The following is a 23,731-nucleotide window of genomic DNA, read 5'->3' on the forward strand; positions in this document are numbered from 1 at the left end:
TATTTGATACTATTAAAGATTTTTCATATACAGAAACCTTTGAGTTTTTATGTGTTTTCATAACTTGGTTTTCTAACAGCAGAATTATTTGGATGTTGGAAAAGTTTATACTGGTGGTTGTGATCTAGGCGGTGGAAACTGTCAACATGTCCACGCGGAAATCACACGGTCCACACACTCCACCCAGACTAGTCAGCTGTGAACTGAGGCTGGAGATCCTGGAGTTCAGGAGGACCTCTGCCGGCAGGGTCAGGTAACTCAATTGTCAATAACCTGAAGAACACGTAACAATAAAGTTATTGAAGTTGAGAAAGAGACTTCCGGTAGGGGCATTTCTATTTCCGTCAGGGCCTATATTCTTTGCCCGCTTCTTCTATATCCCAACCGGAAATATTTGTACCCCGTTTAGAGCCACGTCTATCCTTGCCTCGGTCCCGCCCACACACAGGGGAAGCATTTCCGGGGTCAGGTTATTCCGCTCCGCCCCGCCGCCGGTGCCTTGCTGGAAGCCCGGGCTCCCCCGGAAGTGGCCCGGGCCTCTCTGTCGGGGTCCCCACCACCCCGCTGCTGCTGAGGCCCACAGGGGCAGCGGCAATGGCAGAGGCGGCGCTCCTGCTGCCGCCTGAGGCGGCGGCAGAGCGCGACGCTCGGGAAAAGCTGGCTCTCTGGGATCGGAGACCCGACACGACGGCGCCGCTGACCGACAGGCAGATGGACTCGGTGCTGGAGCTGAAGGCGGCGGCAGAGAACCTGCCCGTTCCGGCCGAGGTGAGGTGACCTGCTGGAACCGGGCAGGGGCGGCAAGGAGGCGGGGCTGGGATGCCCTCCGGCGCGCCCGCAGACCCCGGCCTTGCAGACTGTAGCCCGGGGGCTCTCCTCCCTCCTCCCGTTTCGCGGTGGCTGCTCGGGTGGGAGAGGCCCCCTCACCTTCCCGGGCTGTCAGGCCTCGCGCTGCCGGCGATCGCCGACTCCGCTCTTGGGCGGGGGCGGCTGCGGGGGCGTCCAGTGGCTGGTGTTGGCTGGCACCCAGCCCTCCACCTGCGGCGTGGGACGGTTGGCTGGGAGCCTTGCCCTGCGCGTCTTGCCCCGGTGTCCCTGCTATCAGCCGAGGCGTATTCCTGCTGCCCACCGTCTCCCAGGAGAGGGCACCGAACCCGAAGAGCTTTGCTTCAGGACAACCTCCTTCCTATTGGTATTCGTTTACCACCTTAATGAGTAACCCAGCTTCCTTTTTCCACGGGGCACTTGGAGAGACACAACTTGATCCTGAGGGACGGTTTCATTCATCGCACGTTGAGCAATAAGCTCTCCACCAAGTACAGGTTATGGGAGATCGATTTATCTGACCTGTAACAGAGCCATAAAAATGAATTTTCTTTGAAAGCTGGGTCAGTACATTAGGGAACGCTGGTTTTCGGTGTTAGTGTCAACGTTTTTCATCTTAATTAAAATATTATGTATATTACCGCTTGTGTGATTCAGTTCAAGCAGTTACAATACCAAGAAGTACATATTATGAATTGTCAGATGTTTGGCAGGCTTTTTTCTGGTTTTGAGAGCCAGGTTTAGGATTACTATTTTATTAATAATGATGGTTATTTTTTATGTTGGAAGCACTCCTTGTACACGATTTGGAATTGTGTCCAAAGGCACATTGTTTTTAGAGACAAAGTTTTTTTTTTTTTTCTACCCTCAAATATTAGAGGTTGAGAACTTTGACTTGAAAGTTCACTTTTTTTTTTTAAAGATTTTGTTTATTTATTTGAGAGAGAGAGAGAGAATGAGAGACAGCATGAGAGGGAGGAGGGTCAGAGGGAGAAGCAGACTCCCCGCCGAGCAGGGAGCCCGATGCGGGACTCGATCCCGGGACTCCAGGATCATGACCTGAGCCGAAGGCAGTCGCTTAACCAACTGAGCCACCCAGGCGCCCTGGAAGTTCACTTTCACTGTTATGTGCTCCACCGTAAAGTACAGGTGTTCTTCATTGTGTTTCTCTGTCCACCTGTAGGATGCTCTGCTGAAATAAAGGAGGAAACGGGGAAATTTCTTTGGCTTGGCTATCAAAGTCTTTTATTCTCTGCATAATAGAAGTTGTTTGCTTTATAAACGTTCCAGTCTATTTATAATTGATTTGGCCTGTTACCGAAGCGGGATGCTTGGACGTTACAGTGCCTGTGGGGAACATATCCACAAGAATAGTAACCCAACTTGCTTTTATTATCTTAGCTTATAAACTGTTACTGAGCATGAAGGAAAGGGGTTTGGAGGAAGTAAACGGAATCTTTCATTTTCACCCCATTTTTTTTTTTTTCATATTTATGCAGTATAATGCCCACATTCACCTCATGCAGTCGTTTAACATATATTATGTGCCTACTCTGGGCTAGGAATTGAGGATAGAAGGATAAGAAAATCAAGATCCCTAGTCTCATGGAGCTGACATAATTGTGATCAAGAACTTGTAAAAAAGAACAAGGTGAGTTCAGACAGTGATCCATGATATAAGGAAAACGAAAGATAGTGTGACACAAAGGGACAAGGAAGGAAGCCTAAGAAAGTGACAGTCTAATGTGAAAACTCATGATGGAAAACAAGATGCCAGCCTTGCAAAGGTGGAGGAAAAAGGTGGAGGAAAAAACAATGCAAAGTCATGGGTAGGAGATGAGCTTGACAAGTTCAGGGGTTCAGTGAGTGTGTTCTGGTACATGTAGCTTAGATCTTGGATTCCTACGAGAATGAAATGACCTTTATTTACCTGTCTGGCATCTTTCAGGGGAGTCATTGCTCTTTAGCTATCTACAGTCTTCATTTACCTTTACTAAAGTATTTATATGTCTGGTGGGAACATTGGAATTGAATTCTTTATCTGTTACCACTCTTAACACTGGTGCTGAAAAAGAATGCCTCAGTTTTTGTCTAGTGTATCTGTAAAGGATTTTCTGTAGTGTTTCACAATTTTCGCAAGATTAATTACTTCCTGAACAACTGGAACCGAGCAGGTTAGTCGAATAGCAAAAGGCCAGCTAACGCTTCAGTAAATATCATAAAGCTGTAATAACTTCTGTAGAAAATAGCTTTCTCTTTTATGAAGGGGAACTGGTCTTATCTTGGAAAGAAGTTATATCCTTTTTTTTTTTTTTTTTTTGGTGTTAGATAAAAGAATTTGCAGTAGAGTATTAGGTAGACTGGTTTCTTGTAGCCAGGGCAAATTTTTTAGTAGTGAGGGCCTTTTTCTTTCTGCTGAACTTAGTAGTTCTTGATCAATGCTATAATAATTGATCCTGAAATTTACCTGAAATGTACTGTGACAGTGTTTTCCTTAAGGCTATGTGTTCTTAATATATTTAACTTCTTTGAGCCTGTTTTCTTCTTTATAAAATGGGGTTCATAATAGTACCTTATTCGTCTGATGGGGAGTTGTGAGAATTAAGTGAAATCGTGTATGTAAAGTGCACATAGCAAGTGACCTGGTAGTATTATATTATATGCTTTTTTCCCCCCAAATGATTTTTTTGGTGGGGGAAGGGGGGTACGCAGGGCCAGTAAATCTGGTTTGGGGCATATTCAGTTTGAAATAGCCAAGTTAGCAGTCGAATAACCCAGTGAGAATGAAGGAAAGTGCCTATTAACCTAGGCGAATCCATACCTGGGAGTATTTAGAACTAAGGAAGCTTAGAAGCTTACTTCCTGATAATTTTTTCTGCGGACGGTTTTGACCGGTAAAGAAAGGTTACGAGATAAGACTGTTTTAAATCCTTGAGGGTTGGGGCGCCTGAGTGGCTCAGTCGTTAAGCATCTGCCTTCGGCTCAGGTCATGATCCCAGGGTCCTGGGATCGAGCCCCGCATCGGGCTCCCTGCTTTGAGGGGGCCTGCTTCTCCCTCTCCCACTCCTCCTGCTTGTGTTCCTTCTCTGGCTGTGTTTCTGTCTGTCAAATAAATAAATAAAATCTTAAAAAAAAAAAAAATAAATCCTTGAGGGTTTTGCGAGTGGACCCCAGTGCGATTCTTGAGGGTGGGGTACACGAAGGGCTCCACGGTGGGTAGCAGGGACCCGGCTGGAAGTTTACCTTCTGGAGAGCAGGAGAGTGGGGAAGCCTCCAGGCCGCCTGGGGAGGCCTAGGGAGCTGGAGGACCTCGGCATGCCCTTGTCCTAGCAGCCAGCTCTCCAAACTGGGGCGCTCCTGCACCCTGGCCCCCGGCACACCAGCTGTGGAGAGTGTGGACACAGTGCGTCAGGCAGGGGACTCACCTGCTCTGGACGGGGACTGAAGCCCAGGCCCACTGGTCCGGCCCCAGCAGGGCTTCCAGGCCACAGACGCTGACCTCGGGCCATTGTGGCGGCTGGAGAACCAGGAGCAAGGCCCAGCTTGGAGGGCCCTGGCCAGGGCTGCTTACTTCTCCAGAAGAGGTGTCCTCCCGTTGTCTTACCTCGAACGTTCTCTCTTCTTGTCCTCCCCTCCCCCCAAATGATTAATAACTTGAGAGAATAGGTTAGAATTTTGTGATCCTGAGCTGATACAGGTGTCACTCAGACCAAAGGTAAGAAAAGAGGTTAAGTGCCTTGAGGAAGGTTCTGTGATTCCATCTATACCTCTTCAATGATTTGCTCCAATGAGAGAAAGTAACATCAGGTTTCCTTTAGGGAATGAATTGTTTAGATTATGAAAGTGATATTCTCTAACCCAGAACTGTGCAAGAAATAAAGTTTGGGAAAGAAAGGTGTATTTGTTTTTTTCCTGGGCCTGCTTAACTCGTCAGGTAAGGTTGATAGTTTATTGTAATTATTATTTAAGATGTTAACATACCATTTGCATAAACTACAGTAGCTCTCTAGGACTGCCAGTTAGGAACCTAGATCTGTGCTCTTCTCTCTCTGGTGGTAAATGTCTGCTCCATCTGGAAGCCAGCACAGTGTGGGTGAGCCAGAGGACTCAGGAGTGAATGAGTGAATGAGAGCCAGTTTATTTATTTATTTTTTTAAAGTCATTTCTACACCCAATGTGGGACTCGAACTCATGACTCCCGGATGAAGAGTTGCGTGCTCTACTGACTGAGCCAGCCAGGAGAGCCAGGAGTGAATGAGAGGTCAGAACAGGAAAGTTTGTGACACCACCGCACCTCTTCTTGATTTTCCTTTCTATTCCAGGTGCTTTGAGAAAAGAAGACAGCTGAGCAAATGTACCTAATGGGGGCATTTTCTCATACTCTTTTAAAAAGCAACTTGTTTTGTTTCTATAAAAAATTACTTCTTAGAAGTGGTCTGCATGACTTCTCTCTTGCTTGGTTTGAGAGTAAATGGTTTTGTATTAGTGAGAACAAGGGAACAGGACAGGAAGCCTCCTTCTATTTCTGGTATTTAAAAGTCCTTACGCAGGGCGCCTGGGTGGCTCAGTCGGCTCAGGTCATGATCTCAGGGTTCTGGGATCGAGTCCTACATGGGGCTCCCTGCTCAGTGGGGAACCCGCTTCTCCCTCTTCCTTCCACTCCCCCTGCTTGTGCTCGCTTGCTCTCTGTCAAATAAATAAATAAAATCTTTAAAAATAAGATAAAAGTCCTTATGCTTGAAAAGTAGTTAGTATTTATACGTAAAGTAATCAAATAGAATGCTTTTTCATATATTCAGATTATGTTTACTCACAACATGACTATAGACCATATCTGGAATATCTGCATTACCTTGTTAAGTATCTAGAGTTTTCATATGATTTGGTTTTCTAAAGTAAATTAGAAGATAAATATTTTTTGGTTCAAGATGACAGACTGACCACATGTGTATGACACCCTTGGTCCTTTTGACATGATAGTAATATTTGTGTGGCACCCCAGAAAGAAAGACAGTCTCAGTAAACTTGTAGTTTTGGTAAATTTATGGAAGTCAGGAAGTATGTACAACCATTTTAAAAATCTAAAGACTTAATTACAGAATAAGGTATAAATATTATTAATTTTGAAGATCTAAAAAAAGAGGTGGTATAAATGACAGGATTTGAGATTAAATGTAGAAGAAAATATTAGGGAGACTCATTCCTTCATTTTACTTAGTGGGGACCTCAGATTGATGAATTGAGTGAAGACTGCTGTAAATCTGTGTTTTAGAGTTATGGGGTAACCACCAAAAATATAGAAAATGGTTAAATTGGCTAAAAGTGGGAGTTGGGGGAAGGATTTTACTCTTCCATTATAATTCTTTTGATGATTTAGAATAAAATTATGTTCATGTGTTTTGAATAATTTCTAAAGGAAGATTGATAAAAATTGCAAATTCTCTCTTTCATTCCTTCTTAAGTTCTTCATTCTGCCCTCAAATTCCTTAGAAGAATTTCTCAATTATAAACACTGGTATTGGGATGCCTGGGTGGCTCAGTCTGTTAAGCGTCTGCCTTTGGCTCTGGTCGTGATCCCAGGGTCCTGGGATCGAGTCCCACATCGGGCTCCTTGCTCAGCAGGGAGCCTGCTTCTCCCTCTGTCTGCTGTTCCCGCTGCTTGTGCTCTCTGACAAATAAATAAATCTTTTAAACAAACAAACAAAACACTGGTATTGCCTTAGAGAAGAACAACTGGAAAGATGGAGGAGAAGAAGGAAGACTTGGTTTTTACTTAAATAATCATTCTGTACTCCTGGACTTCTAAAATAATGGGCCTGTTATAGTTTAATGACAGACAGTTATGAATTTAAAGTGAGAGAGTCGGGGCACCTGGATGGCTCAGTCATTAAGCATCTGCCTTCGGCTCAGGTCATGATCCCAGGGTCCTGGGATCGAGCCTGCATCGGGCTCCCTGCTCAGTGGGAGGCCTGCTTCTCCCTCTCCTTCTCCCCCTGCTTGTGTTCCCTCTCTCGCTGACTCTCTCTGTCAAATAAATAAATTCTTTAAAAAAAATAAAAAAAAATATAAAGTAAGAGAGTGAAATCCATACTCTTTTGAGAGACAATTGAAAATGATGCATATTAAATGAAAAAGGCAAAGTGTGTATAGCATACTATTAAAAGGTACACTTCCCTTGTCTATATATAGGCTATTACAGGAAAGAATCACGAGAAACTCGTAACTAATAGCTTCTGAGGAAGGAACTGCATGGTTGGAGAATGGGTCCAGGGGAAGGGGACTTTTACTGAATGTCCTTTAAATTTTGTGCCATGTGAATTTATTATCTTTTCAAGTAACTATGTTTAAAAGACTGCTATGTATATTATAAATGATTCTGGAACAAGAGGAATTTTACTTTTTATCTGTAATTTGTGATATATTGTCAAGTGGTGTCAGAATTATGTGGTTTAAGACCTCATAAACTCTGATAGAATATGGTTATTGCATTTTCACTTCGCAAAACCATGTATGTGGTATTACAACCAGAGTTTTGACATTGATTTATATGACTTTTAAAGATACATTTAAGATCTTTTTTCTCAAAGGGATTGAATTAAGGATAGATATAGGTCTTGGTGGTATTGAAGGACTGAATTTTGCTAGGTCCTCTATGCGTTTTCAATATTTCAAATGATTGCCCTAGTGTTTACAATATATTTCATTAATTAGTCACAGTCTGTTTTTAAATATTATACTACTTCATGTGTGAATAAGGATCTCACATTAGTATGCTCCCAATTCTTCCTCTCTCTCTTTTGTGCTATTGTTATGTATTTTACTTTTACATATGTTTTAAACCCATGATACATTGATACTATGTTTGCTTTTTACCTTTATCTTTCTGAGTGATTAAAAATTTTAAAAATTGTCATATTTACCTTTAATTTAACCATTTCTGGAGCGCTTTAGTTTTTTTTTTGTTGTTGTTGTTTTAAGATTGAGGTTCCCATCTGGAACTTATGTTCTATCTGCTTTTGAAGAATTGCCTTTAACATTTCTTGTAGTACAAGTCTGCTAGAAATGCATTCTCTCAGCTTTGTTTAAACAGTCTCTATTTCCCTTTCATTAAAAAAAAAAAAATTCTAGATCAAGAACTCTGGATTGACAGTTTTTTCCTTTTATCACTTAAAAGATTTGCATAATTTCTGATGAGAAGTCTGCTGTAATTCTTATCTTCATTCTTCTGCATGTAAAGTCTTTTCTCCTTCGTCTGCCAAGATTTTCTTTTTAACTTTGTTTTTCAGGAGTTTGAATATCATGTGTCTAGATGTGCATTTGTGTGTGTGTGTGTTTATGTGTATATTCTGTTTGGGATTTGCTGAGCTCAGAACTGTAGTTTGGTGTCTTTTATTATTTTTGGAAAATTCTCAACTAAAATATTTTTTCTACCCTATTCTCTCTCCTTTTGGTATTCAAAGTATGTATATACTAGATGATTTGATACCATCCCACTCTTCCTGGATAGTGTGTTCAGTTTGTATTTTCTCACTCTGTTTCCCTGTGTGTGTTTACTGTTGGGTTATTATATTGACTATCTTCCAATTTCATGGATTCTTTAGCTGTGTTGAGTGTACTGATGAATCCATTGCAGCAGCCCTTTTCCAGCTTTCTTTTACCTTAGCCTAGTATCCCTGTGCTTTCTGGTATGTTCTTCAAATCTGAGCCTGATCCACATCTCCCTTCCCTTTTCCCTTTTAGGTATTGTGTAAACATTGATGATAGAATTATGTTTGAATTTTTTGTTTTTTAAGATTTTATTTATTTGTCAGAGAGAGAGAGCACGAGCGCACAAGCAGGGGGAGTGGCAGGCAGAGCAGGCAGAGGGAGAAGCAGGCTCCCCACTGAGCAAGGAGCTTGATGTGGGGCTCAATCCCAGGACCCTGAGATCACGACCCGAGCCAACGGCAGACACCCAACTGACTGAGCCACCCAGGTGTCCCATATGTTTGAATTTTGTCACAGTCTGTTCATATAGAACCAAATTTTATTCCTAGTGAGATATAATTTTATAAAAATAGCTTATGAACTGTTCTGTTCCCAAGAAGCACTCTAGATTCTGATTTATAGATTTACTTACTCTGTTGCTCATAAATAGGAATAATAAGAATAATATGGTAAATAGTAGTAGCTCAGATTTATTGAGTGTTTACTATCTGGCAGGCATTATGCTAAATACACACAGTATTGTCTCTGGGGGGTTACCTCCCCCTCTCCAAGGAGGACGCTTTTGTTGGTAATTGGGCTGGTTGCACAGAGCAGGAACAGTGTGACTGCACGGCCTCTCCGCCTCCAGACTCAAAACTGGAATTGAAATGAAACAAAGGCCCTTTTACTTTCTGAACCCTTGGTGGCAGCACGCAGTTGCTGGTGATACTTCAGACTCAAGATAGTTTCTCACCGGATTTGAGAAACTTCGTTTTTTACTGTGTCCTTTTATTACTGAGGTATTATGTCACCATTCAGGAAGAGTTTACATGAATAAGTGGTACCCTTAATAAGATGTATTTACACATACCCATGACCTCCTGGCTCTTGAGTCAGACTCATTTGTGGGGAGAAGGCAGACGAGGACCTTCTTGAGCATTTTGGTTGTTTTTTTTTGGTCTGCAGCTTCTCAGCAGTTTAGAAGCCTGTTTTGCCACACCTGTGTTTTCTTTTTTTCACAATGGCTTCATGATACAGATACTGGAATTCTTTTTTTCTTTCTTTTTTTTTAAAGATTTTATTTGAGAGAGAGAGCGTGAGCTGGGTGGGGGGAGGGCACAGAGGGAGAGGGAGAAGCAGACTCCACCACTGAGCAGGGAGCCCCATGTGGGGCTCAATCCCAGGATCCTGAGATCATGACCTGAGCCAGAGGCAGACACTTAACCGACTGAGCCACTCAGGCGCCCCAGATACTGTAATTCTTATTTTATAGAAAAGAAATTGGGGATTAGAAGTAGTAAGTAATTTGCCCATGGTCACACAGTGTATACGTGAGCAGGAGCAGGGTTCAAACCAGGCTGCGTTATAAGGTGCTTTACCTTACCAGAAGGGATGGCTCCACTTGAGCTCAGGTACAAAGGGTTGTATTTCTAAATTAGTGATGGTGCATTGTGCATCTAGCTTTTTTTTTTTTTTTTTAGCTTTGAAGATCAAATACTATCTTCAGATGAAAGTTTTATATCTAGGAAAACAGATGGGAGCAATTTCCTAAGGCCCTGGGTCAAGGTTTTGTATAGGTGGGCTTTAAATGTTACGCCCTGAGGAATAAAAACTGGAACTGAAATGAAGCAGGCCCTTTTACCTTACCCTGCATCCATACTCCATTTATTGTAGGTTTAAAAGTAGCATGTCTGTGTGACTATAGGTAAATTAACACCTGGACTATCTTTAGTAGTGGAGAACTAGAAACTATTGTAGGTCTGATGGCCTCAAAGTGAGGCCTTATAGGTGGGGCTCTTCTGAAACTGATGGGAAACTCTGAAATTCTTTCTACTCAGTTGTAATTTCAAAATTTGTCACCAAGAAGGTGTGTGTGAAGTGTGCCAATGGTAGAAATGGCATAAGGAGATAATTGATAGTTATTGATAATTGATAACTATTGATAGTTAATTCTTGGGTGTCATTTATTTTCTGTTGGTGCTCATTAATCAGGCCAAGCTCTTTTGTTAGATCCTGGGAAAGGCAAGCTACTTTCCACAGCATACAGGTTTTTGCCTTTGGTGCCAGTGCACAAGAGGTTCAAGTAAGAAAATGTGTATTGATTAGCACAGATTCACGGCCAGTATTAGAAATGTAACTCAAAAATCTTACTTTACTAGTGGTGTGATATCACTATCACATTTATATTTTGAGACTAGCATTTAATAGAAAGAGCCTAGTTGTATTATTATATGGCATTTATTAACCTCAAATGATTTAATAGAAAACATTTCTTTCTCTTTCAAAACAGTGAGATGGAATAACTTGTTTAGAGAGTTTTCAAGTTATTTAAATATATTTGTGGCTCTTTTTTTTGAAGCTTCCAATTGAAGACTTATGTAGCATAACATCCCAGTCGCTGCCCATTGCGCAGACTTCAGTAGTACCCGAATCTACAGAAGACATTCTCCTGAAGGGTTTCACTTCCTTAGAAATGGAAGAAGAAAGAATTGAAACTGCGCAGCAGGTGAATGGCAGTGTTGTTGCTAAGGGCGTTTGATTATTCTAAATATCTCAAGACAGGGCTAATAAAAATGCTCTAATTAAAAGTTCTGAACATTTGAAACTGTAGTTAACATCAGATCTTTCTAGAACAGTCTTGATTTTGTGTTAGCTATGGCTGTTTTGTTAAGTGTTGTAAATTAACCTGTTGCCCAATTATACTTGAAATACAGATAAAGATACGATATTCCAAGTGTGGGTGTTGATAGCTAGTCGTTAGGGTTTTAATATTCCATGCACTTTTGACTTCCCCCGGTGTATATGTTAATGTGTCCCCCCTGCATGCGTGTGTGTGTGCACATACTCGCACATTGCACACACACCCCTCTGCTTGTTGCTATGTAATTTCTTTTTTAAGAACCTAAGTGTTCTCTTTAGGTGAATCCTTATAGTTATTTTTCAGTAGTTTACATGTGTAATCTTCCCTTGATTTTTATTTATTCCTAATTATAAACCTAAATGTATAGCAGTTCCTTCTGCCACTTCCCGTCTCTTCTTTCTGCCCTGTAAAAATCAAAGCCTAGGGATTTACCAAGTAAAACAAAAAGCAAGCATGCTGAATTGCATATGTAGTAAGTCAAGAGGCGGTGCTGCAGAGTGCAAAAGAGCTCCACCTCTTGAGATAGGCCACCCTGGATCTGAAAGTCACTTCCATCACTTACCATCCTTGTGAGTTTAGGCAAATTACTTACATCTTAGGCTTTTAGTTTTCTAATCTGTAAAACAAGGATGATTGTATACCCATCTCATGGGTTTTTTCTGAAAATTAGATAATGCATACCCTGTATGGCAGGCACACAGTGTCCGGTAAATGATGGCTAAGGGACTTGGCAAGCCTTGTATCTTGAGAGAATAAAGCATACCCTTGACTTCAAATCCCACTTGAGAATTATAGAAGATAATCTTACGCTGTGTCAATGACTTATTTGGACTATTTGGAAAAAAAAAAAGTCATCTGGGCTAAATTTGTACCTATGTACCTCTCTTTAAATTTTTAAAAAAGCTAGTATATTGAGTTATAATTTATACACAATAAAATATCCTCGTTTTAAGTATTTTGCTTGATGAGTTTTGACAAGTTTAACTACCACTATGATCAAGATATAAAACATTTCCATTATCCTTCATGCTGCTTTGTCAGTCTTCTCCACCGCTTTTTGGTAATATTTTTCATGACTTATGATGTAGGTGGCAGGGCCATAACTCAAACCCAGGTTTAGCTGATACAAAAATTCATGTTCTTAATCCACTCTGTTATATTATTTCAGTTTATATTTTTTCATTTCTTATTAGATAACATTAATATTAACATTTACCCAAAAACCCTAAGTTACCTATTCAAATTGAGCAAAGTAGCAAGTGGGCATTAGCCTCTTAGGAAGAAATATATATTTTTTACATATTGTATCTTTAATACTCCTCCTTGTTTGACTCTGGATATGACCAATGTTTTTAATATCCTTTGCTTTTCCTAGCATGTAGATATTGATTATGGAATTAAATTGTTATCGCCTGGTTAAAAGTAATTACTAATGTCTGATCCCCAAACAATAAGACTTAGTGTTTACCCTTTTTACTTGCTGTTTAGCATGTAGCCACTTTTCATTTTGTCTGTTTTAGTTTTGTTGACAATATAATACTCTTTATTTTTCCAGTTTTTCTCATGGTTTGCAAAGCTGCAAACTCAGATGGATCAGGATGAAGAAACTAAGTACAGGTATGTGGTTCTTGAGTTTGTTGGCTACCTTGATTTTTAAATCATACTCATCTGCAGCATTTTGTAATCTGTGTCTTCAAACAAAATTAAGGTACAAAGAAAGTTCCAACAGGAACATTTTCTTTAAAAAGAGCTAGAGAGAAATTGTGTGATTTAAAAAAAATAGTTATAATAGGTGAGGAGGTACAGACATGGTTTTTAGATAATTCTAGAAAGGTTTGGGTTCAAGTGGGAATTTTACAGGAACTGTAAGAGATATTTGTTGCTTTTCTTTAGAAGTAGAGACCCAAGAGATTTTAGGGATGCCCACCTAGACTGGGTGTAACTATGTTGTTCTGTTTGTTTATAGTGTTAGCATGGAAGAAATGATGGTGCATAGTTTCTAGCTGATTTGGGGACTGTGGGTTGAATAACTGCATTTATTTAACATTTATTAGGTGTTATTGCTAGGCAGTGTGTTAGGCTCTTTGATACATAATTCCACTTAATCTTTATAGCAGCTATGTGAGGAAAGGTATTATTTTTCCCATTTTACAAATGTGCAAACTGAGGCCTGAAAGTATTAAGTGACTTGCGTAATGTCATAGAGAGTTGGGCAGAGCTGGGACTTACACTCAGGTCTTCTAATTCCAAGTCCAGAATTCTTTCCATGACATTACACCATCATGGGATTTTTGGCATACGAGACCTAAGGGATTGGCCTGTTCCATACCTTGGGTGGCCCCAGTGTCCTAGGTTTTGCAAGTTGGGCGGGTGATTTCTTGCCTTACGTGTGAAAAGCCAGCTTGTGGCTTCAAGGCTGACTCCTTTTGTTGCTTATAGTTGCAGTGATTTCCTTCCAAATTACTCAAAAAGGTGTTAACGTAGTTTTTGAATATAATAAGCTTTAGTGAATGGTCAGACTTCTCTTCTGAAATTCAAGCATTTGGGGAAAAATGAGACTTTGTTGTTTATTGACTCTGCTTATTGGGGGAAAATAGTATTGCCAATCCCCTTTTGGTTCTGTTTTCTAGACAGATGAGGGATTACTTGTCTGGGTTTCAGGAGCAGTGTGATGCTATATTGAATGATGTCAACAGTGCTCTGCAGCATCTGGAATCATTGCAGAAACAGTATCTTTTTGTGTCCAATAAGACAGGAACCCTACATGAAGCCTGTGAACAGCTCCTAAAAGAACAGGTAATATGGAGTATGGGAAAGGGTTAGTGATTGTATTTAATATTTTATTTTTAAGTAGATGAATAGAATTTAATTGTAATTTCTCTACTTTCTCCAAGTATATATTGAACTCTGCTCTGTATGAGGCCTTGTGCTAAGCATGCAAATTGTTATATTGTCAGACTTTTTTATTTTAAATAAGCTTACACGAGTAAACTAGGCAAGGCAAGCTTTCCTATGTTTTGAGCTGTTACATCTCAGCCCAATTTCAGAGTGAAGAGCATACATTAGTTTGCTCTGTGCATGCTTTACTATTCACACTTCAGACAAGCACAGTGATTGTAGTAATGGTGGGGTTTATGAAAAGATGAACTGATCTAGATGGCAGTTAAATTTATGGTTTAGAGATAGAACATTTAAGTTACTTTATCTGAGTTTTCTCTGTGTATTTTGAGTTCTTTTAAAAGGCAGTTATTTATTGTTTTATAAAAGATCATATGTAAGTTTCTGTACTAATCATTGCTTATTAGTCCATAATTGCAGAAATCTTTGAGCATTAGTCTGAAATCTTATGTCTAACATAAACCTATCCGTCTGGTATAAATCTATTCATGTCATTTTGAGACTGGAGTGTTGATTCTTACGTTCTTACGCTAATTTTTTTTTCTTTTAAAAAACACAAGTCGGAACTTGTTGATCTGGCTGAAAACATTCAACAAAAGCTTTCCTATTTTAATGAGTTGGAAACTATTAACACAGTAAGCATGGTTTTTTACTTTTTGTAAAGTTAATGACCTTATTTTATATTTCCCTTTCTGAATATAATTTTTAAATTTATAAATTGGCCTGAGTGATACTTGAACTTAATAGTTTGCTTGCTGATAGATATTCCTCTTTGTACCTGATGGAGATATCATTACCAGTTCAGATTTTTTCAAATATGATTTAAGTAGTAGTTCTTAAGTTATATTATTGTTATTAAAATCTCTTTGTCAGTTACCACTTATAGTATCTTATTTGTAAGCTGTGAAGATTGTAAGAAGAAATATTAAATTTTAAATCTTGCTGTGGTTGTGCTATTATTAGTAATCAAAACATTTTTTGAATTAATCTCATGTTTAATTTGAAGTATAGTCCTTATAATGCATGCCTGTATCACAAAGTAATAGTCTTAATTAAAACTGCTGTGTAAATTATATTCCTCTGTCTTTCTGGCTCATAAATCATAATTACTACATATAAATTATTAAAATCGTTAAATTAATCATAATTATTATGGTTTACTACAGAGTTAGAAAACTAGGAGCTAGTTAACAATGGAATACAAGGAAATTGTTCATTGCCAAGCTATCAATTGTTTATTGCCAAGATAAATAATTGGCTGGTTTTTTTACATTTTAACATACATTACTTATATTTTTGTATATTTATATTATATTAAAGATGTATGTTATATAGTTTTATATATTCTAATGTGTAGTTTTATATATTAAGTACTGAACGCTTATGTTATGTATTACTCATATTTATACTTACATTATTATTGTATATATTTTTATAAATGCTTACTTATATTTTACTTATATATGTTTTACTTTTGTAATATGACTGCTAAACATAGGTATGACTGCTAGTTAATCCTTTAACCTTTAGAAAATCACCAGTGTTTGAAAGTAGGAAATTTGTATATGTTATAAAGTACTAGAAAATGGGAAATCTAGGTAGTTGATGTGTTATTTTAGTATAACATTGTACAGTGGGGTAATATAAATATTTGTTAATTTATGAAGAGCCCCCTTAAAGCTCATTAGGAATAAACTGAATTAAATCAGTATTGTTTTTTTTTGTCCTTTCTTTATTATTACACGTGGGCTATATTTGAGGATATTTTGGTGATTCTTACAATGTAAAGATATTAGTATGACTGTGTTATAGCTTAATGGGAAATATGCTAAATCTAATACATAATTTTCAACTTTGCCTGTATATTTTTTGTGAATTAAGATTTTTTTTTTCCCTTAAAGAAATTGAATTCTCCTACGTTGTCTGTTAATAGTGAAGGATTCATACCTATGCTGGCCAAGTTAGATGATTGTATAACATATATCTCATCACATGTAAGTCATGGTATTTCTGTATGTTTGTAAGATATAGTAACATCCCGATTTTATCATTTCTTATGCTTTAAAGTAATTATTTCTTCTGAAGGGAAAAATATGTCTGTAATATAGTTGAAGAAAGACTGTAGTAAATTCTTAATCATTGTCAGTAGTGATGTAAAAAAGTACTTTCAGCTGCTGAGGCAACCCCTGGAGTCGAAAGAGGTCCTGGCTGACACAGTTTTATGCCGCCTAAAAGGATGAGTGATTTTTAGGCTGTTGACTTCCTAATGTTTTAGATATTTCTTTGACAAACAAAAAGTGTTACTTGGGAGGAAATAAAGGAACAGGCCCTTTGATTTAATCACCCTCTTTCTATCCCCCAAGGATTTATAGCTGTACAGGTTCCCCCCACTATCTGAAAGTAGAATGTTCCCATGAAACCTTTTGTAAGCCAAAATGGCATAGAGCGAAGAAGCAGTTACCATTTCAGAAAAGTGAAAATCCTCTTTGGATTTCTTTTGGTTAGTGAGAACAGGTACGATTATAAGTCTTTTGTAAAAGCCAAATGGCGTGAAGTAAGCTTTTGGTTGGGCGGGTGCGAGGGAGGGGCAGCCTGTATTCATCTTTGCCGAGCTTACGATCTGTATAAGACCATATAAAGGACAGGTTTGTTTTCATAGTTTACTCTGCCTATGTTTGTTTTCCCTTTGTAAATCTTTCCCTCTCCTTTACAGCCAAATTTTAAAGATTATCCTGTATATTTGCTGAAATTTAAGCAGTGTCTTTCTAAAGCTTTGCACCTTATGAAGACATACACTGTGAACACACTACAAAACCTCACAAATCAGTTACTAAAAAGGGTGAGTTAACTGGTGAAGTGTTTTTTCTTTTCTTTTTTTATTCATTTATCTTCCATAATCTAAGTGTGAGATGACTACTTAGTAACTCTAAAAACTTTTTTTACCTTTTGTTAAATAAGATTATGCATCAGTTTTATTTATAATAGAAAAAAAATGGCTGTATTATATCTGTCCATCAGAATCTTATTTTCAAAGACTATTTAATAGTGTGAGAAGTACTCAGTACTATATGGTAAGTACTAAGATTCAAACTGTTTGTCACTTAAAACATTTTCTTATCTAATTCATGAAAATATTGGAAGGAAATACACCAAAATGATAAAAGTGGTTCTGTGTTAGTGGTGGGATTACATATGATGGATACTTTGAATTTTTTTCTTTATGTATGATAGATAATTTTCTGTGTTTAGCAAATGTATTTTTATTGAGTGCCTTCTCAATGCTTGGCATTGTACTGGGAACCGTACAGTAGCGATAAGGAGCCAGTAAGGTCCCTGGGCTCATGGGGCTTATGTTCAGGAGAAGTAATCATCGAAGAAAGAAACAAAAAAACTGATCAGTTACAGATGGAGCAAGCAAGCTAGGTGGAAATTGAGCAGAGTGTTATGTTAGAAAAGTAAGAATACAGCTAGCTAAGATAGTCATTGAACACATTTCTTTCATAAAATAAAATCATAAAGATTATACATTTTATTTTGTGAGCTCACTTTCTAAAGAACATGGAATATCTTCTTAAATTTTCAGTTTGGTTCAAAGCCACTGATTTTGGGGTTGCAGTTTAGTGTTCACATTGCTCTTAGCTGATATGAAGGCCAGACTATATAATTTTTCTATTTTGTAAAATTTTTATTTTATTTTATTTTTTTATTTTTTATTTTTTTAAAGATTTTATTTATTTATTTGAGAGAGAGAGAGAAACAGCATGAGAGGGGAGAGGGTCAGAGGGAGAAGCAGGCTCCCCGCTGAGCCGGGAGCCAGACGCGGGACTCGATCCCAGGACTCTGGGATCATGACCTGAGCCGAAGGCCGTTGCTTAACCAACTGAGCCACCCAGGCGCCCTGTAAAATTTTTAATAAGTTTAGGAAATTAATACCTAATCAGTACTAGCACCTACTGTGTACTAGCAGCTAGTGCTTTAGTATTGAGCTGCATAAAAACTTTATGAGTATATATATATATTTTTTAAGATTTTATTTATTTATTTGACAGAGAAAGCACAAGCAGGGGGAGCGGGAGAGGAAGAAGCAGGCTCCTCGCTGAGTAGAGAGCCTGATGCAGGACTCAGTCCCAGGACCTGGGATTATGACCTGAGCCGAAGGCAGACGCTTAAGCAACTGAGTCACCCAGTAGCTCTTTATGAGTATATGTTATCACCATTTAATGGATGCACTGAATCTCAGAGAGGTCCAGTAATTTGGCCAATATCCTACTGTCAGTAAGTGACTGAGTATGAATCTGAATTGAAGTCTGTTTACTACCAAAATTCATGTAACGTAGGGTACATTTTAATTAGAAGGAGGAAGGAGATGACAGCTCCACATAAGTATTTCTCATTTGTAGCAATAATACTAATATGTAATCTCTCTTTGAGATTTTTCTCTCTAAGCTTTTGGTTGGTATATAGGCCAAGTAGTAGCTGTTTGAAATAGTTGGTGTCACATTTTCTGAATAATTATTTGTTTGCTAATTATCTCCCTTCCCTCTCCTCCCCCATGTCTCTTTAGGATCCTGCATCTGTACCTAATGCAGACAATGCCTTCACATTATTTTATGTGAAATTTCGAGCTGCTGCTCCCAAAGTCAGAGTAAGTCTATTGACATAAATAGGATATTACTCTGAAGTTTATTTAGCCAGCCCTTTTGAAGTTCTGCTGTACGTTAGGCCCTTTGCTTATACCAGGAAATGAACACTAATGAAAGGTAGGCACTGTCCTTCCACATTACAGCAGTGTACCTTTGTGATGTCTTAAGAGCCCAGAGCAGGAAACACCTAGCTCTTCCTATAATACTCAGGGAAGGATTCTAGATGGAAGTGACAATTGAGCTTAAAAAGCTCAGATGTATAGTGAACTTGAGGGGATTGATGAGGGTATTTTCTACAAAGAGAACAGCATATATAGGGATGGTTGTAGAGACATATATTTTGGGAGAACTTGTAACTTGTTATGATCAAAACACAGGACATTGATAGCATGCAGTTGGGAAAAAAGACAGGAAAGACTGCAGGGATCATTTCAGAGGGGTATCACATGTCGTGCTAATTGAGGAAAAGTAGACTGCTAGTGAAGTATTTTATTGTATTTATTTATTTTAAAGCTTTAGTTAGAGCGAGCAAGTGGGGGGAGGGGTAGAGGGAGAGAGAATCTCCAGCAGATTCCCTGCTGAGTGCGGAGCTTGACATGGGGCTCAAATTAATGAAGTATTTTAAACAGGAGAATGATTTGGTCAGATTTACCATTTCTTTCGATTAAGGATGCACTATGAAGAATGGAATATGGTGAAAAGAGATTTGAGACAGGGAGGCCTGATTAACAAGGAAGATTTTGCAGTAGTCCATGGGAAATAGGGGTTGATAAGGTGTTGGTAGTGTATTCTTGAGGTGGGGAACATGTGCCTTGTTTATTCTCCTTAGCACAGTGCCTGGTACATAAAGGAATGCACTAAATATTTATCTTGATTTGAGTGATTGGAAATGGAGGGTGCAGAAAGTAGATATATGTGTTAATATATATACGTTTAATATATCCAAGATACAGTTGACTGGACCTGGTACACGTATCTTTTTACTACTCATTGTGAAGTTACTGGAAAGAGTAGTTTACTTTTGCTGCCTCTGACTCTCTTGCTGTTGCCCTCTTGAGAGTCAGTTGAAGGATTTTTTTTTTTTTTAAGTTAACATACAGTGAGTGCAATGTTGGTTTCTGGAGTAGAATTCAGTGATTCATCACTTACATACAGCACAGTGCTCATCACAACAAGTGCCCTCTTTAATACCCATCACCCATCTAGCTCTTCCCCATCCACCTCCCTCTATCAACCCTCAGTTTGTTCACTGTCGTTAAAAATCTCTTATGGTGTGTTTCCCTCTCTCTTTTTTTTCTTTTTCCCCTTCCCATATGTTCATCTGTTTTCTTTCTTAAATTCCACATATGAGTGAGATTATACGGTATTTGTCTCTCTCTGACTTATTTCACTTAGCATTATTTCACTCTAGCTCCATCCATGTCATTGCAAGTGGCAAAATTTCATTTCTTTTGATGGCTGAGTAATATTCCATTGTATATATGTACCACATCTTGATCTGTTCATCAGTCGGTGAACATTTGGGCTCTCTCCATAGTTTGGCTATTGTTGATAATGCTGCTATAAACATCAGGGCGCATGGTACCCCTTTGGATCTGTATTTTTGTATCCTTTAGGTAAATGCCTAGTAGTGCAATTGCTGGACTGGAGGGTACTTCTATTTTTAATTTTTTGAGGAACCTTCATACTGTTCTCCAGAGTGGCTGTACCAGTTTGCATTCCCACCAACAGTGTAAGAGGGTTCCCCTTCCTCCGCATCCTCGCCAACACCTGTTGTTTCTTGTGTTGCTAATTTTAGCCATTCTGACAGGTGTGAAGTGATATCTCATTGTGGTTTTGGTTTGTATTTCCTTGATGATGAGTGATGTTGAACATCTTCTCCTGTGTCTGTTAGCAGTCTGGATGTCTTCTTTGGAAAAGTGCCTGTTCATGTCTTCTGCCCAGTTCTTAACTGGATTATTTGGTGTTTTTTGGGTGTTGAGTTTGGTAAGTTCTTTATAGATTTTAGGACTAACCCTTTATCAGATATGTGGTTTGCAAATATCTTCTCCCATTCTGCAGGCTGCCTTTTAGTTTTGTCAATTGTTTCCTTTGCTGTGCAGAAGCTTTTTATCTTGATGAAGTCCCATTAGTTCATTTTTGCTTTTGTTTCCCTTACCAGAGACATGTCTAGTAGGAAGTTGCTATGGCCGAGGTCAAAGAGGTTGCTGCCTGTGTTCTCTAGGATTTTGATGGTTTCCTATCTCACATTTAGGTCTTTCATCCATTTTGAATTTATTTTTGTATATGGTGTAAGAAAGTGGTCCAGTTTCATTCTTCTGCATGTTGCTCTCCAGTTTTCCTAGCACCTTTTGTTGAGGAGACTGTCTTTTTTCCATTGGATATTTCCTGTTTTGTCGAAGATTAGTTGACCATATAGTTGTGTATCCAGTTCTGGGTTCTCTTTTCTGTTCCATTGATCTGTGTCTGTTTTTGTGCCAGTCCCATACTGTCTTGATGACTACAGCATTGTAAGATAGCTTGAAATCCGGAATCGTGATGCCTCCAGTTTTGTTTTTCAGAATTGCTTTGGCTATTTGGGGTCTTTTGTGGTTTCATACAAATTTTAGGATTGTTTGTTCTAGCTTTGTGAAAAATGCTAGTGGAATTTTGATAGGGATTGCATTAAATGTGTAGATTCCTTTGGGTAATAAAGACATCTTAACAATGTTTTTTCTTCTAATCCATGAGAATGGAATGCTTTTCCATTTCTTTGTGACCTCTTCAGTTTCTTTTGTAGGTGTTCTATAGTTTTTAGAGTACAGATATTTTATGTCTTTAGTTAGGTTTATTCCTAGGTATTTTATTGTTTTTGGTCCAGTTGCAAATTGGATTGATTCCTTGATTTCTTTTTCTGCTGTTTCATTTTTGGTGTATAGAAATGCAACAGATTTCTGCACATTGATTTTATATCCTGCAACTTTGCTGAATTCATGTACACTAGCAATTTTTTGGTGGAGTCTTTCGGGTTTTCTATGTAGAGTATCATGTTGTCCTCAGATAGTGAAAGTTTAACTTCTTCCTTGCTGATTTGGATGCCTTTTATTTCTTTTTGTTGTCTGATTGCTGAGACTAAGACTTTCAGTACTATGTTAAATAGTAATGGTGAGAGTGGACATCCTTTTCTTGTTCCTGACCGTAGGGGAAAGGCTCTCAGTTTTTCCCCACTGAGGATGATATTAGCTGTGGGTCTTTCATATATGGCCTTTATGATGTTGAGGTATGTTCCATCTATCCCTACTTTGTTGAGGTTTTTATCAGGAAAGGATGCTGTATTTTGTAAAATGCTTTTTCTGCATCTATTGACAGGATCATATGGTTCTTATCGTTTGTTTCATTAATGTGTATCACATTGATTCATTTGTGAATATTGAACCAGGAATAAATCCCACTTAATCATGGTGAATAGTTCTTTTAATGTACTGTTGAATTCGATTTGCTAGTACTTATTGAAATTTTTTGCATCCATGTTCATCAGGGATATTAGGATCATCAGGGATAGTCTCCTTTTTAGTGGGATATTTGTCTGGTTTTAGAATCACACTAATGCTGGCTTTGTAGAATGAGTTTGGAAATTTTCCTTCCATTTCTATTTTTTGGAACAGTTTGAGAAGAATAGGTATTAGCTCTTCTTTAAATGCTTGGTAGAATTCCCCTGGGAAGCCATCTGGCCCAGGACTTTTGTTCGTTGGGAGAGTTTTGATTACAGATTCAATTTCTTTGCTGGTTATGGGTCTGTTCTAATTTTCTATTTCTTCCTGTTTCAGTTTTGGTAATTTGTAAGTTTCTAGGTATTTGTCCATTTCTTCCAGGTTGCCCAGTTTGTTGGCATGTAATTTTTCATAGTATTCTCTTATAATTGTATTTCTGTGGTGTTGGTTGTGATCTCTTTCATTCATGATTTTATCTATATGGGTCCTTTCTCTCTCTCTCTCTTTTTTTTTTTTGATAAGTCTGGCTAGGGATTTATCAATTTTCTTAATTAAGAACCAGCTCTTAGTTTCGTTCATCCATTCTACTTTTTTTGTTTGTTTGTTTGTTTCTATAGAATTGTTTATTTCTGCTCCAGTCTTATTATTACCCTTCTTCTGCTGGCTTTAGGCTTTTTTTGCTGTTCCTTTTCTAGCTCCTTTAGGTGTAAGGTTAGGTTGTGTAATTGAGACTTTTCTTGCCTCTTGAGATAGGCCTGTATTGCAATATACTTCCTGCTTAGTACTGCCTTTGCTGCATCTCAAAGGTTTTGGACTGTCATGTTTTCATTTTCATTTGCTTCCATGTACTTTTTTATTTCTTCTTTAATTTCCCAGGTAAGGCATTCATTCTTTAGTAAGATGTTCTTTAACCTCCATGTATTTGAGGTCTTCCCAGATTTTTCCTTGTGGTTGACTTCAAGTTTCATAACGTTGCGGTCTGAAAATATGCATGGTATGATCTCGATCTTTTTGTACTTGTTGAGGGCTAATTTGTGACCCAGTATGTAATTTGTTTTGGAGAATGTTCCATGTGTACTTGAAAAGAATGTGTATTCTGCTGCTTTAGGATGAAATGTTCTGAAAATATCTGTTAAGTCCATCTAGTCCAGTGTGTCAGTTAAAGCCCTTGTTGCTTGTTGATCTTCTGCTTCGATGATCTGTCCATTGCTGCAAGTGGGGTGTTAAAGTCCCCTACTGTTATTGTATTATTACCAAAGAGTTTCTTTATATTTATTAATTGATTTATATATTTGGGTGCTCCCAAGTTGGGGGCATAAATATTTACAATTGTTAGATAGTCTTGCTGGATATACCTTTTAATTATGATATAATGCCCTTCTTCATCTCTTGTTATGTGTTAAAATCTAGTTTGTTTGATGTAAGTATGGCTATTCTGGCTTTCTTTCGATGTCCATTAGCATGATAGATGGGTCTCCATCCCCCACTTTCAAACTGCAGGTGTCTTTAGGTCTAAAATGAGTCTCTTGGAGGCAGCAAATAGATAGGTCTTGTTTTTTTACCTGTTC

The 23,731-nt window shown here is 38.4% G+C and overlaps 1 protein-coding gene across 2 annotated transcripts in view; it reads left to right on the forward strand.

Moving 5' to 3' along the window:
• The first annotated feature begins 394 nt into the window (after window positions 1-394).
• Window positions 395-23,731, forward strand: part of COG3 (component of oligomeric golgi complex 3) — a 76,134-nt gene continuing 52,797 nt past the window's right edge. Inside the window, exons 1-8 of one of the 2 annotated variants that reach the window (XM_035003351.1) lie at window positions 395-768; window positions 10,871-11,017; window positions 12,708-12,769; window positions 13,783-13,948; window positions 14,611-14,685; window positions 15,952-16,044; window positions 16,764-16,889; window positions 18,615-18,695. In XM_035003351.1, coding sequence (XP_034859242.1) covers window positions 595-768; window positions 10,871-11,017; window positions 12,708-12,769; window positions 13,783-13,948; window positions 14,611-14,685; window positions 15,952-16,044; window positions 16,764-16,889; window positions 18,615-18,695 — 924 coding nt within the window. In that variant the 5' untranslated portion in view covers window positions 395-594. The remainder of the gene's footprint in view (window positions 769-10,870; window positions 11,018-12,707; window positions 12,770-13,782; window positions 13,949-14,610; window positions 14,686-15,951; window positions 16,045-16,763; window positions 16,890-18,614; window positions 18,696-23,731) is intronic. The other variant, XM_035003352.1, reaches the window with a different exon arrangement.

This window comes from Mirounga leonina, unplaced genomic scaffold, assembly GCF_011800145.1.
Source record: "Mirounga leonina isolate KUSES-001 unplaced genomic scaffold, KU_Mleo_1.0 Mir_127, whole genome shotgun sequence".
NCBI lineage: Eukaryota > Metazoa > Chordata > Mammalia > Carnivora > Phocidae > Mirounga > Mirounga leonina.